The sequence below is a fragment of the Eleutherodactylus coqui genome, chromosome 6 (genome assembly GCF_035609145.1).
Source record: "Eleutherodactylus coqui strain aEleCoq1 chromosome 6, aEleCoq1.hap1, whole genome shotgun sequence".
NCBI lineage: Eukaryota > Metazoa > Chordata > Amphibia > Anura > Eleutherodactylidae > Eleutherodactylus > Eleutherodactylus coqui.
In genome coordinates, this window is record NC_089842.1 from 117,123,737 (window position 1) to 117,136,210 (window position 12,474).

At 43.2% G+C, this 12,474-nt stretch overlaps 1 protein-coding gene across 7 annotated transcripts in view; it reads right to left on the reverse strand.

Annotated features, from left to right (window-relative positions):
- The window catches only part of MTOR (mechanistic target of rapamycin kinase), a 155,445-nt gene that overhangs the window by 136,497 nt on the left and 6,474 nt on the right, over nucleotides 1-12,474 (reverse strand). For all 7 annotated transcript variants that reach the window (XR_010793177.1, XM_066607451.1, XM_066607449.1 and 4 more), the window contains 6 exons: nucleotides 4,583-4,691; nucleotides 4,124-4,356; nucleotides 3,846-4,046; nucleotides 1,794-1,928; nucleotides 919-1,194; nucleotides 282-390 (listed from right to left, as the gene is read on the reverse strand). Coding sequence is in view for 6 of the 7 variants with exons in the window: in XM_066607451.1 (XP_066463548.1) it covers nucleotides 282-390; nucleotides 919-1,194; nucleotides 1,794-1,928; nucleotides 3,846-4,046; nucleotides 4,124-4,356; nucleotides 4,583-4,691 (1,063 nt within the window). In the remaining variant the exon portion in view is untranslated. Of the gene's footprint in view, nucleotides 1-281; nucleotides 391-918; nucleotides 1,195-1,793; nucleotides 1,929-3,845; nucleotides 4,047-4,123; nucleotides 4,357-4,582; nucleotides 4,692-12,474 lie in introns of those variants that run through there.

Genomic DNA, 12,474 nt, shown 5'->3' on the forward strand with positions numbered 1-12,474 from the left:
AGTAACACAAATATTGTTGATATTATATGGAAAGTTGTATAAATAAAACAATCTGGCAATTGTCCATATTCGTCTGTTTCCGAGAGTCTAGCTCACTTCTACGGAGAAATTGCATACCAGAGGGCATCTTCATCTCTCTGGCTCAACGCTGAAGTCCCTTCATTTAAAGGATTGGTTGGCATCCAGGCAGGTTGTGTCCAACCGATCAGTAAGTTATGGCATATCTGAGCAATTCACCATCATTAGCTACTAAAAGTCCCCTTTGTAAAAGCAAGCATTACCTGTGAATGCGGAGGGTCTGAAAGCTGCTAAACGTGGGAGAACATTTAAAATGGTCATCTGGATCAAGGGATTTTTGCTACTTCTGCACTTTAGGACCCAACGACAAATCTAAGAGAAAAAAATGCATAGTCATATATAAAACGCAAAAATTCTGTTTGCTCGTGTCGTATACAAATCCACAGTTCCGGTCTAATTTGAGTGAAATTTTGCATGAGCGTTCTTCAGCCCCAGGCGACGAATACTGGCGGAATAAAAATTTAAAAAAAACTCAGACTTCTGTAATTTTTGCTGCCAATAGCAACCAATCACAGCTCAGCTTTCATTTCTCATACTGTGGAACTAAAATGAAAGCTGCACTGCAATTGGTTGCTAGAGCTCAGCTTTCATTTCTTACATAGCTGATTTACAATGAAAGCTGTGGTTTGGTTACTATGGGCAACACAGATTTTCTTTTGGACAGCTTTCATGAGCGTGTGGGGCTCATTTTTGTGGCCCGCTTTGTATATTCCAGGACTGCTATTCATAAAATCGCCGTACAACGCATGGGATTATTACCCAGTATATAATATACAGAATAACCATCATACTACATTAATGTGAAAATGTGGAGGGGAAGAGAATTAAAGACCCTTTTACCTGGTCAAACTTTTCTTCTATTAGTTCCCGACATGCAGGACTTTCAACCAAGGTAGATTTCTCTGGTGTTGGAGCAGCACCGTATCCTAAAATCCCTTGCTGCCCTGTGTAGCCTAAGAGGCTCAGCAAAGCATTTGTAGGCTGGGGTTGCACTGACTGGAAACTGGCAAATTGGGTGATATGGCGAGGCTTCAAGCCATAGGTCATAAGGTCCTTGCAGTGTTTGTCGTGGACAAGTTGTTGCTGTGTAATCTCCTCCATCTCCTCTCTTAGCCGCTGCAAGTGAAATGAAAATATATACTGAAAACTTGTCTTTTAGAAAACTTTTTTGCGTCATAGTGACATATTAGACATTTTTATTGGTGGGGCAAAGTGCTAGGACCCCCCAACACCAACAACTGCTGAAAGGAAGATACAGAAGTGTTCAGTTGATTGCTGTTCCCCTTTGCTGTTTTTGCTTTGCTCAATTCTCCTTATGTGGGACAGGGGGTCAATGGTGTGTGTACTCATAGAAAGTATGTATTGTAAGTTCGTAGACCACTCTGCTCACACCTCCGATGAGACTGGAGCAAAGTCAAACACAGCCCAAGGGGTACAGAGGTTAGCCGAGTGCTTCTTTTCCTTTATTTCAGGAGCTGGTAGGAGTCTCGGCTCTCACTGACCAATACTTCTGACATGTCACTACTAAAACATATCACATGTTTCTTTGAAACTATACATATCCATGATCAGCTGATCATTGAGTGTTTGGCTTCTCAGGCTAGGTAATCAGCTGTCATTACCATGGAGAGTTGCATACAGCCACCAATTAATATTACATGGCGCACATTGCCCTTAAAAGGAGTTATCTAGTGAGCCTTAGCTTTGCACGTTACCTCTCCTTCCATGCTGCTGATTCTCACTAACTCATTAATAATCAAGAGAGCCCCATGGAGTCGATCATCTCGGTTCATGCCTTTCTCCTTGGATAAGGTTTCATCAAATCCTCTCTCGGCTTCCTCATATGTTTGCTGGACAAAATAGGAAAAGTAAATGTAATTAAACGCAATATTTCAAGAATACCCTATCCTGAATAAGACGTCTTTAAGGATTCAAAATGTACTTATGACATATAGTAATTAAAGTGTTACTTTTTATTGTCGTTACATTTTTTCAATTACTTTTTTTTTTTATTAGTGGTTTTTGTTTTGTTTGTTTTTTTTAATTCTTGCATTTTGAAAGCCATAATTCTTTTGAGATACATATGACTTTTTGACGACATCCTTTTTTTGGGGAGAAGGGATTAATAAACAGCAGCAATTCCATCATAATTTAAGAGACTTTTTTTATGGCGTTCATCAAGTTGCATGAATTACACGTTTAATTTATTGTACAAATCATTACAGATGCTGTGATACCAATTTTGCATAGTATTTTATTTTTAGCTACAACACAGGACTTCATAAAGAAAAAGCATTATTTCGTTTAGTTTAAATAAACGTTAATGTTTTAAAAATCTTTTGGGATTTTTTTTCTTAAACTACCATGGGGCTTAACCATGTGATGTTTGATTGCTTACATAATACACTGCATTAAGTCTGTATTACAGTGAATACTGTCAGTCAAGCATAAAATTGACTTGCAGCCATCAGGTCTGCAAGGACCTAATGGGCATCCATACATGGCAGATATGCTAACATTTTTTAGGCACCCGGTTGCCATAGCAACCCATCTACACACTATGATCACACCATGGGTGCACTAATGGGTGACAGAGTAAGACCCCTCTCTACATCTAGCCATTAAGATGCTGTGGCCTCTACTGACTGCCACATTTTAGGTGTTTAACACGAGGTCGATTTTTTTGTCTGATCCTGGCCATTGGAGCAGTTGTCGACTGTACGATACAGCCGGCATTCGCGGGTCAAGGTACAGGCACAGCTCCTGTGCCCGCGCATCACCACAGTGCCATACTATTACAACAGTTCATAGGAAATGTACAGTTCCTGCATCCTAATAGTGCAGCAAAAGGGATAAAAATGAAGGATTCTGGTATTCACTATATTACAAGTGGTGCATTGCACCACCAGAAACACTGCTACTATAAATAATACTTATTACTAGTACATTTTCTAATGAATGGACGGAGCCTATTCGCTCCTTTGATAAATCTTCAAATCCATCTATGTCTTGCCGCACAGATATTAAAGACAACACTATAGGCAGATACCTGCAAGTTAACGGTTCTAGGACTTGGACCCCCATCCAACCCTGTTTGCAGAAAGTCTAAAATTGTAGTTGTATTAAGTCCATACAGGTCAGGTTGATCTATGCTACACCAAATACAGAACTTTCTCCACACTCTAGAATATATTGAGAAAGTGACTCTTTTACGACTTAAAAAAGTGTTTATTATCTTGTCAGAGAGACCCTGATTTAAAAGCCTTTGCTTTTCAATACCCAGGCTAATCAGCTTTAACCTTTCTGGTCCCTGGTGCTGGACTGGGCCCTTGACTAGAAAGTCCCGCTTGGGAAAGCGACCTTAGTAATGGGAACCATGGTCTTTTTGCTCAGAAAGGAGCAATCAGCATTAGCTTGGTTCTGCTTTATTGTATTTTCTGCAGTACCTGGGGAATGAGGGGGAGCGGGGGTAAGGCATATGCCAGGTCCATGTTCCATTCTTGGGGGCACATCCAGACCTAACGGATGATCCTTTAGATTCAGGGAAAAGAATTTCCGGCACCTGGTGTTTAGTTTTGTAGCGAACAGGTCTACCCCCCCACTGGTCCCGAGTCATTGTCTGGATTCTAGTTTAGGATTGAGAAGGAAGTTCCTACCCTTTTCCTACTTTTGAAAAAGGACCACCTCCCCAATTTATCTTTCACTTTCTGTTCCATATATGCTGTGATAACTGGACAACGTGGAAATAGAAGAGTTCCGATCCATACCCTGTACCACTGAGGTTTCTGTAGCTCCTTGGGTTCCCGCTGTGTGGTCAGAATCAGGCAGGCTCTCAGAGCTGCAACAGCCCCTTCCCTGATGGCTTGTTTTGGGTCCCACACACCATAGAAGATGTTGTCAAAGAAAGGCTGAACCTGCTGAAAGAAGAAGGTAGGGGCACTGACAGCCAGCTCCCGCAGCACCAGAACCTGCACAGAGTAACAAAAGAGGTCAGTACGTTAGGTTAAACAAAGCAGCAGACTCCAGTAATTAAAAATGAACTTACCCCCGCATGCCTACGACCTTCATTGCGGTCAGCACCCAGCCACTCCAAGGCACGTTTCACCTCAAACTCCACATACTCAGCAGTGAAGGTGTCGCCCGCCATAGCAAGGCGACCCATTGCTTTGGAAGCCATCTCCATGACTGCAGGGTCGCTGGAGGGCAGCAAGTTACGCAGGTAATTGGCAAATCTGCTGATTCGGGTGGCATTTCCGCCTTCTACTCCTATCAGGCTCACTGTAAGGAACAGGAAGACATCCTAATCAAATCACTGAATAACCACATTGGCGTTATGGAAAAATAATGCAGATTCAACTAAAGTTATCATTTTCTAGTACAAAATAAAATTAGCCAGATTACTGGCTGCTACAGAAATACTTCATTTTATCCTGTTCTAGTAAGGAGGGCATAGAGAGAAACAGAAGAGGAGGGCAGGAATCCTAAAAGTAGCCGTATTCCATACCTATAGCTAGAATTCCTCCTTTCCGTTCACTCGCATCCGAGCTGGAAACAAACTCAAAGATGAAATGATTCAACTCATCGTAGAACTGTGTTGCCTCTTCCTGGCTCACCTAGAAGATTATAGGAAAATAATTCATGAAGAACACGGAGCAAGACTCGCTGTACTATACTATAAATTACATCCAGAGTGTCACCCCCATGATGTTACTGGGTCTATCCCAGGTAGATTATATTGCCTTGGAGTACATCTGTGGGAGATACGCATGGATAGACATTAATACTGTTGTATGAATCCTGTTACTTAATGTTTCTCACTGATTTTTAATATACAGTGAATGTTCTTTATGATTGTCTAAATCTTAACCCCTTAGTGACGAAGCCTGTTTGACCCTTAGTGACGGAGCCAAATTTTGGAAATCTGACATGTGTCTATAACATAGAATAACTCCGGAAAGGTTTTGCATATCCAAGTGATTCTGACATTGTTTTTTTTGCCACATATTGTACTTTATTTAGGTGGTAAAAAAAGACTGATAGAACCTGTGTATATTTATTGAAAGTGCCAAAACTGGGGACATTTTGGAAAAAAATGTTACTTTTCACATTTTCAACTGTAATATCTCAAATATGTGCAAATATACTGTACACATTTTTGCTAGGATTTAAATTTCCATCTATTTATTTTATTCTGGGCAGACAAAAAAAACAAAACACTACAAGTTTTTTTTTTAAACTATTTAGGAGACGTACAAATTTAACATTCCTTTTAACATTTTGAGGAACACTGCTTTCTTACAGCAAGCCAAGATTGCAAAGGCTCATAGCTGTCAGAATGATAGATACCACCACAAATGACCCCAGTTTAAAAACTACACCCCTTAATGTATTCACTGAGGGGTGGCATGAGTATTTTGACCCCACAATTTTTTTTCCCAAAAGTTAATGCAACTTACAGCAGAAAAAATAAAATTTCATATTTTTGCAAATATGTCATTTTGAAAGACATTTTTTTTATAGTGCACATGAAAATGGGGATGACCTCCCCCCCCCTCCCAAACAGATACACGTTTTTCCTGTGTTCAGAAACTTAGCCATTGTGGCCCTAATATTATGTCCGCATGCACAACAGAGCCCAAACCGATAGGAGCACTGAATTTCCATTGTTTTTAACTTTTACGTGATCGCCATTATCTATTAGACAGCAGCGATTAATTTCCCGGGCCCACCCCATCTTCTGCGCTTGCATCCGCCATGTTGCCAATAGACGCATGCGCCAAAGTTGAGTAAATGTCAGCGGATAAGGATCCCCTTGGGGACATCCCCGAAGGCCTTAGGTAAGTAATTTCACCTCTCCTCATGATTCAGATCCATGATGGGAGGTGGAATTTTAACTTTTATGTGATCGCCGTTATCCATTGGATAGCGGTGACCATGTGACCAGGTACCTTGTACCGCGGGCCCCCGTGAACTCTCCAGGCTCTCGGCTAAGTTTGGTAACTAGGAGCAGGGAGATTTAAAATTACTCAGGCAATCCGTAGCTTTTGCGTATACATCAGCCACTTTGGCGATGGGTGCATGCGCAGAAGCCAGGGTAAGGTCCGCAGATAAATCTAGGTGCCTTAAGTACGTAATTTCATCCTCCCTTTTTAACTTTTTTTTTACTTTACATAAACACTGTTATCCATTAGATAACAGCGATCATGTGACCGGGTACCGCATACAGCGGCTCCCGGTGATAGCTCTCTGCTTCCGGCTACACATGCTTACCAGGAGCAGAGGGATTTTAAATCTCCCAGGCACGAGCCCTTCTGCGCACGCGTCCAATGTTTTTGTCGGGCGCGCATGCAGAGAAGAGTACGTAAGGTCCTGGAAGGACCATAGCGCCGCGGGACATCCAATACATGAGGAGAGGTGAAACTAACTTTATTTTACTTTTTTGAACTTTTCCATGATCACCAGTATCCATTGGATAGTGCCAATCCCAGGCCCACCGCCAGCCTCCCGGCTACTAAAGGTAGGAGTTTTCAAATGTCCCACAACGATCCGGTCTTCCGCGCATGCGTCGCCATCTTTCCTTTGGCGCGCATGTGCAGAAGAGGGCTGAGGGTCCTTTGCGGACCAGATCGTCAAGGGACATTGCGGAAGGAGGCAAGTAGTTTCAGCAATCCATGAGGGGAGCTGAAACTTATCTTTTTTTCACTTTTTTTTTTAACTTTCATGCAATCGGCGCTATCCATTGGATATATCATGTGGAAGTCCTATGTTTAGGTCATGTGATCGGTGATTGATTATATAGCAGTGGTTCCAGATTGCCGGTTTGAAGCTGTCTGGCTGCGGTTGTAACATACACACACACATACAGAGTACAGAGCCTTCCCAAGACACGACATAACGGCAGTGTTTGCTGGCGGGTATTGGGTATACTATGGACCTTCCACAGTCCACTGTTAGCAGTGTTATTTGGAAATGGAAGACATCCGGTGTGTGTGCAGTGCAGCCACATTCAGGGAGACCTTGTAAAAACTGACAAAACATGGACAATTAAGCCTTGTACAAGCTATGAAGGCATCACGCATATCGTCTGCCGAAACACTTGTTCAGGACATCTCAGAGGCCATTGGGACATCCATTATTACCAGAACTATCCGTAGGGAACTGCATACAAACTGTTACCATGGACGAGCAGCTGTACACAAGCCCAACATCATGGCAGTGAATACACAGAGGCGCCTTGGCGCTTGGAGCGTCACTTTTGGACTATGTAAATAAGGAAGATGGAACAATACCTCTGCAGCGCCACCTATTGGATGGCAGCATCCAGGAAATCAATGATTGGACCGTTAACACAGCTCTGTAGAGGAATGATTGGGAATTGAAAACTAAGCCAGAACCCATACACAGACAGTTGTTTAGGGGGTTTTGCTGCTCATCAGTGTGCAGGAGGACCCGGGCTTGGCCTGTGACGTGGGTTGGGAGGGGTAACATCTCTCCTTAGGTAGAGCACCCAGAAGGTGAGTAAGAAGACTTACAAGGCCATCCATGCTCCTTTGGGTAACAGTGGAAAAAAAAGTGTAGGCAGCTGAATCACAGTACCATCCATTCTCCCGGTGGATGGTCATGGAATAAGGAAATGGAATAGGGGTCTAGAGGTGAACAGCTGGCTAAGCAGATGGTGACGTCAGCAAGGATTTGGATTTCTAGACCTTTATGATGAACTCCTTGCTAGACACGAGTTGCACCTTACAAAGACAGGAAAGCATATATTTGTCAGTCGCCTTGCTACAAAGGAGAGCTTTAAACTAGAACACAATGGGAAGGGAAGTAAAAGACCAGGCAAAAATATACAGCTAATTAATACATTGAGAACTCTGCTATTAAAAGTGAAAGAAGCCCTTCATAGAAAGTAAGACTTCTAAAAACTATTTGTATTGATATAGAAATAAAAGTTTGGGCTACAAAACTGACAACACAAACATACAAGGGTGCAACCTGCAATATCCAATAACTGGTAGAAGACAGCATCAATGTCCGGCTACAGGGTTCGCTCAAGACAGGGCAAATACTTTACCAGCAGAGGGGCTAATTACAGTTATTACTCATCAGAGGAGCAGATTGTACTTGCTGCACATCCTGGACTATCTTAAAGGGGTTGTCCCGCGAAAGCAAGTGGGGGTATACACTTCTGTATGGCCATATTAATGCACTTTGTAATATACATCGTGCATTAAATATTGGCCATACAGAAGTTATATACTTACCCCCTCCGGTGTTGGCGTCCCCCGTCTCCATGGCGCCGACCGAAGCCTTTCTCTGCCTGGATTAGACGCGCTTGCGCAGTCTGCCCTCTTCTGTCCCGCTCCGGCGTGCTCGCAGAGCGGCCCCTTCAGCGGGACAGAAGAAGCAGACTGCGCAAGCGCATCTAATCCAGGCAGAACAAGGCTTCGGTCGGCGCCATGGAGACGGGGGACGCCAACACCGGAGGGGGTAAGTATATAACTTCTGTATGGCCAATATTTAATGCACGATGTATATTACAAAGTGCATTTATATGGCCATACAGAAGTGCTTAACACCACTTGCTTTCGCGGGACAACCCCTTTAACACTGATAGGGCCAAAGCAGCAACAGGCAGAACCAGGATGTTAGAGGAGCAACCCAAATACAGATATACAGGACGGGATGTGAGGTCAGATCAGCCAGCCTTCCAGGGCATACACACTAAGGCCTCATGTCCACTGGGTAAATGGAATTGCGGATTCTGCCCATAGTGAATCATTGCCATCCGCGGGTCCATCAAATTGATTTTTGCACCCGTGGATTGCATTTTAAAAGAACTGTGTTTTTCATGCGCGGGAGACAAAACGCGGCATGCTCCATTTGCCGCGGAATACGTGCGGATCAGCAACATTGCTATCACATTGATAGCAATGTGTGCGGATATCTGCATGCAAAAAAAATGCCATTTAATGCAAATCCGCGCGGAATTCGCCACGGAAATCCGCGGCAGATTCTGCGCGGATTGTATTTTTTGAGTGGACATGAGGCCTTAGGCCGGCTGCACACGGCCGTGACGGGCTCCGCCACAAAATATCGCAAAGGAGCCCGTCACGGCGCCCCCTAGAGACCCCCTACTTACCTGCGGATCCGTACTGCATGACGCGGCCGGCTGTGTCATATGACGCGGCGGCGGTAGGCAATTTCACGCTATCTTCCACTGTGCTACAGCGGAAGACAGCGTGAACAGACGGCTTCCATTCACTGCAATGGAAGCCGTCCGCGCGTACACCCGCGGCAAATAGAGCATGCCGCGGGTGAGGACGGGTGAATTCACGGTGCGGAATTCCGCGGTGGAATCCCGCACCGTGAGCATGGAGCTATTAGGTTCAATAGAACCTAATAGCTGCGGGCAACGCGGCGGAAATCAGTTCGTGGGAAGGAGGCCTTAGAGTGACGTCTAGAGGAGCGCAGTGGATCCAAAAAACAGCATTCACGCCCAGGAAACCGATATCGCCTATGGCTGGTTTCACACAGGGCGGAATTTCTCTGCGGCCACTAATCCCGGGATTTGTCAAAAATTTCATCCACACAGGGTGCACAATCTGTCGTGGCAAAGGCGCATTAGCCGGTGCTGCAGCACGGATTCCCAGGACACAGCATGATATTTTTTTTTCCCCCCCGTTGTGGCCGCACTCCTCTCTATGGGAGAGCCAGCCGCAATGGAAAAGCATGCGACAAAGCCACTCCAAAACCCGCGAGTTTTGAAGCTGCACTTATCCCGCGGAAAACTTGCGTTTTTTTGCTGTGGCAAAACCGCAAGATTTCCGCTGAGAAAGCATCCTATAGGAACCCAACATTAAGGGTGCGCATCTCCATGATTACTGGGTGCACAAGAAAAAAGGGACAGGAAGGTCCAGTGAGCTCACTAAGAAGTGTGCAGAGTCAGATGTCTAGAACTCACTATTCATAGGGAAAAGTAGGTTTATAGATATAGAGCTCAGTTGTGGATTTAGAGCTCAATCAGAAGTACGATTATTAATGAAAACTTCATGTTGGGTACAAAGATTGACTGAAAATTCGGAATTTAATAAATATGATTAGATAGATTAGGCTCAATTTGATTTGGTTCAAATCTTGACAGAAAAAAAAATAAAAATCAGAGCTTGAAAAGTAAATGCGGAAAAAAGAAAAAAAAAAAAAAGACAGGTTCAAGGTTCGATTCAACGCGTTTCATCGGGAGGACCCCGAGTCATCAGGAACCCAATAGAAACAGAGGGAAATCATCCAATTCAAATCGATAACCACTATAGTAGAAAGCCACAGCCTGTACAAAAATGTATAAAGCAGATCAATAGCTAAACTGACTAACAATCGTAGCTGTAAATGAGAGTAAGCGCCCTAGTACGATGGAGTTATAGGGCTACAAAGGACCAAAATGCCCTACCTGAATTACTGATATAAAAATAGATGCTACAGTCACTCGCTCAGTCCACCATCAGGGCTGACAGCGAGACCATTTGTTATTTTTCCACCTCTCTTGTCATTCTGCCATCAGAGTTGACATTTGCTCTATTTGCTATTACATTAAGGGTGCCATTTCCACTCCATAGTTTTGCAGGTTCATTAGTACTATTTTTATATCAGTAATTCAGGTAGGGCTTTTTCTCAAAAAAGTACGACATAGTGATTATGGGAGGTGAAAACTATCCAGACATTTGTTGGGAATCTCTCAGGCAAAAGTAATGGATTCATCAAATTCTTACGCACTCTTGCTGACAACTTTATCTTCCAAAAGGTAGAATAGCAAACAAGAGGATCTGCTATCTTGGACCTAATTCTTATGTCCAACTTAGACAGGACGACAGTTATCTAAACGACTGCATGAGTGCTGATGCCACCGCTAAGGTTTCTAGTGTTCATGCAGAGCGTTTACAAGCAGAGATCACCGCTGGATCGCGGGCTTCTGGCTCAGTGCCTCACATTCTCAGCGAGAAGCCCACGGTCCAGTGATGATTTATATTTTGCACGCAAATAAAGCTGATAAACTGCTAATGAGTATTAGTGCCCATTAGTACTTTATGCAAAATGATCGCTAAAAACTGTGAATCTTTCAATCACTTGAAAAATTGTCTTTACGTGTAAATGAACCTTTAGCTAACAAGTGAATTCAGGTCTCCAGGTTCATATCAATTACATCCTAGGATACTAAAGGAAGTAGTAGAGATAACTGCTGAACCACTCGCTGTAATCTATTAAAATTCCTGGAGAACAGAAGTCCCAGAAAATTCAAAAAAAAGGAAGAAAGTGGACACAGGAAACTACAGACCTGTGAGCCTGACTTCTATACCGGAAAAGATCTTTGAACAAATTATTCAACAGCATGTATGCAAGTACTGGGATGAGAACGGAATACTTAACCCGAGCCATCATGTCACGCACACAGGTCTTGCCAGACTAATATAATTTCCTTCTATCACAGAATCACTGACAGGGAAACTCAGTAGATATAGTATATCTTGTTTTTAGCAAAGCAGTTGACAAAATGTCTCATACCATCCTTATTGAAAAAATGATGAACTACGGGGTCGACAAGGCAACTGTTAGGTGGATTCAAACTGGCTGAGTGATCGTACTCAAAGTGGTCATAAGTGGCTGCACATCCAATTGGAAAAATGTGTCAAGTGGGGTACCACAAGGCTCGGTCCTGGGCCCAGTGTTGTTTAACATTTCTATAAATGATCTAAAGGAGGAAAATGAGGAGAAACTGATCAAATAAGCTAAGAGGGACAGCTAACACTGGATAAGAGAGAGATGATTCAAAAAGATGTTGACAAGTTTGAACAGTGGGCGGCAACTAACAGAATGGTATTTAACAAAGAGAAATGCAAACTACTACATCTAGGCAAGAAAAATGAAAAAAAGCACATACAGAATGGGAGGAATTGAGCCAAGCAGCAGCACATGTGAAAAAGACTTGGACATACTAATAGATCACAAACTGAACATGAGTCAACAGTGTGATACAGCAGCAAAAAAAGGCAAACTCAATTCTGGGATGTATTAAGAGAAGCATAGAGTCTAGATCACGCGGTCAGACCTCATCTAGCTACTGTGTCCAGTTAGGGGCGTTCCAATTTTAAAAAGACAAATCGATAAACTGGAGAAAGTTCAGAAAAGAGTTATCAGGATTGTGTGCAGTCTGCAGATCATGTCCTATGAGGAACGGTTAAAGGATCTGGGAATGTTTAGCATGTAAAAAAGAAGGCTGATTGTAGACGGCTATTAAGTCTCCTAACATTGATCCAGGGATTATTCTGACTGCCATTATGGAGTAGAGGAGGAATTTTCTTTCCACTAAAATTGCTTCTGCCTCTTTGGGTGTTTTTTGCCTTCCTC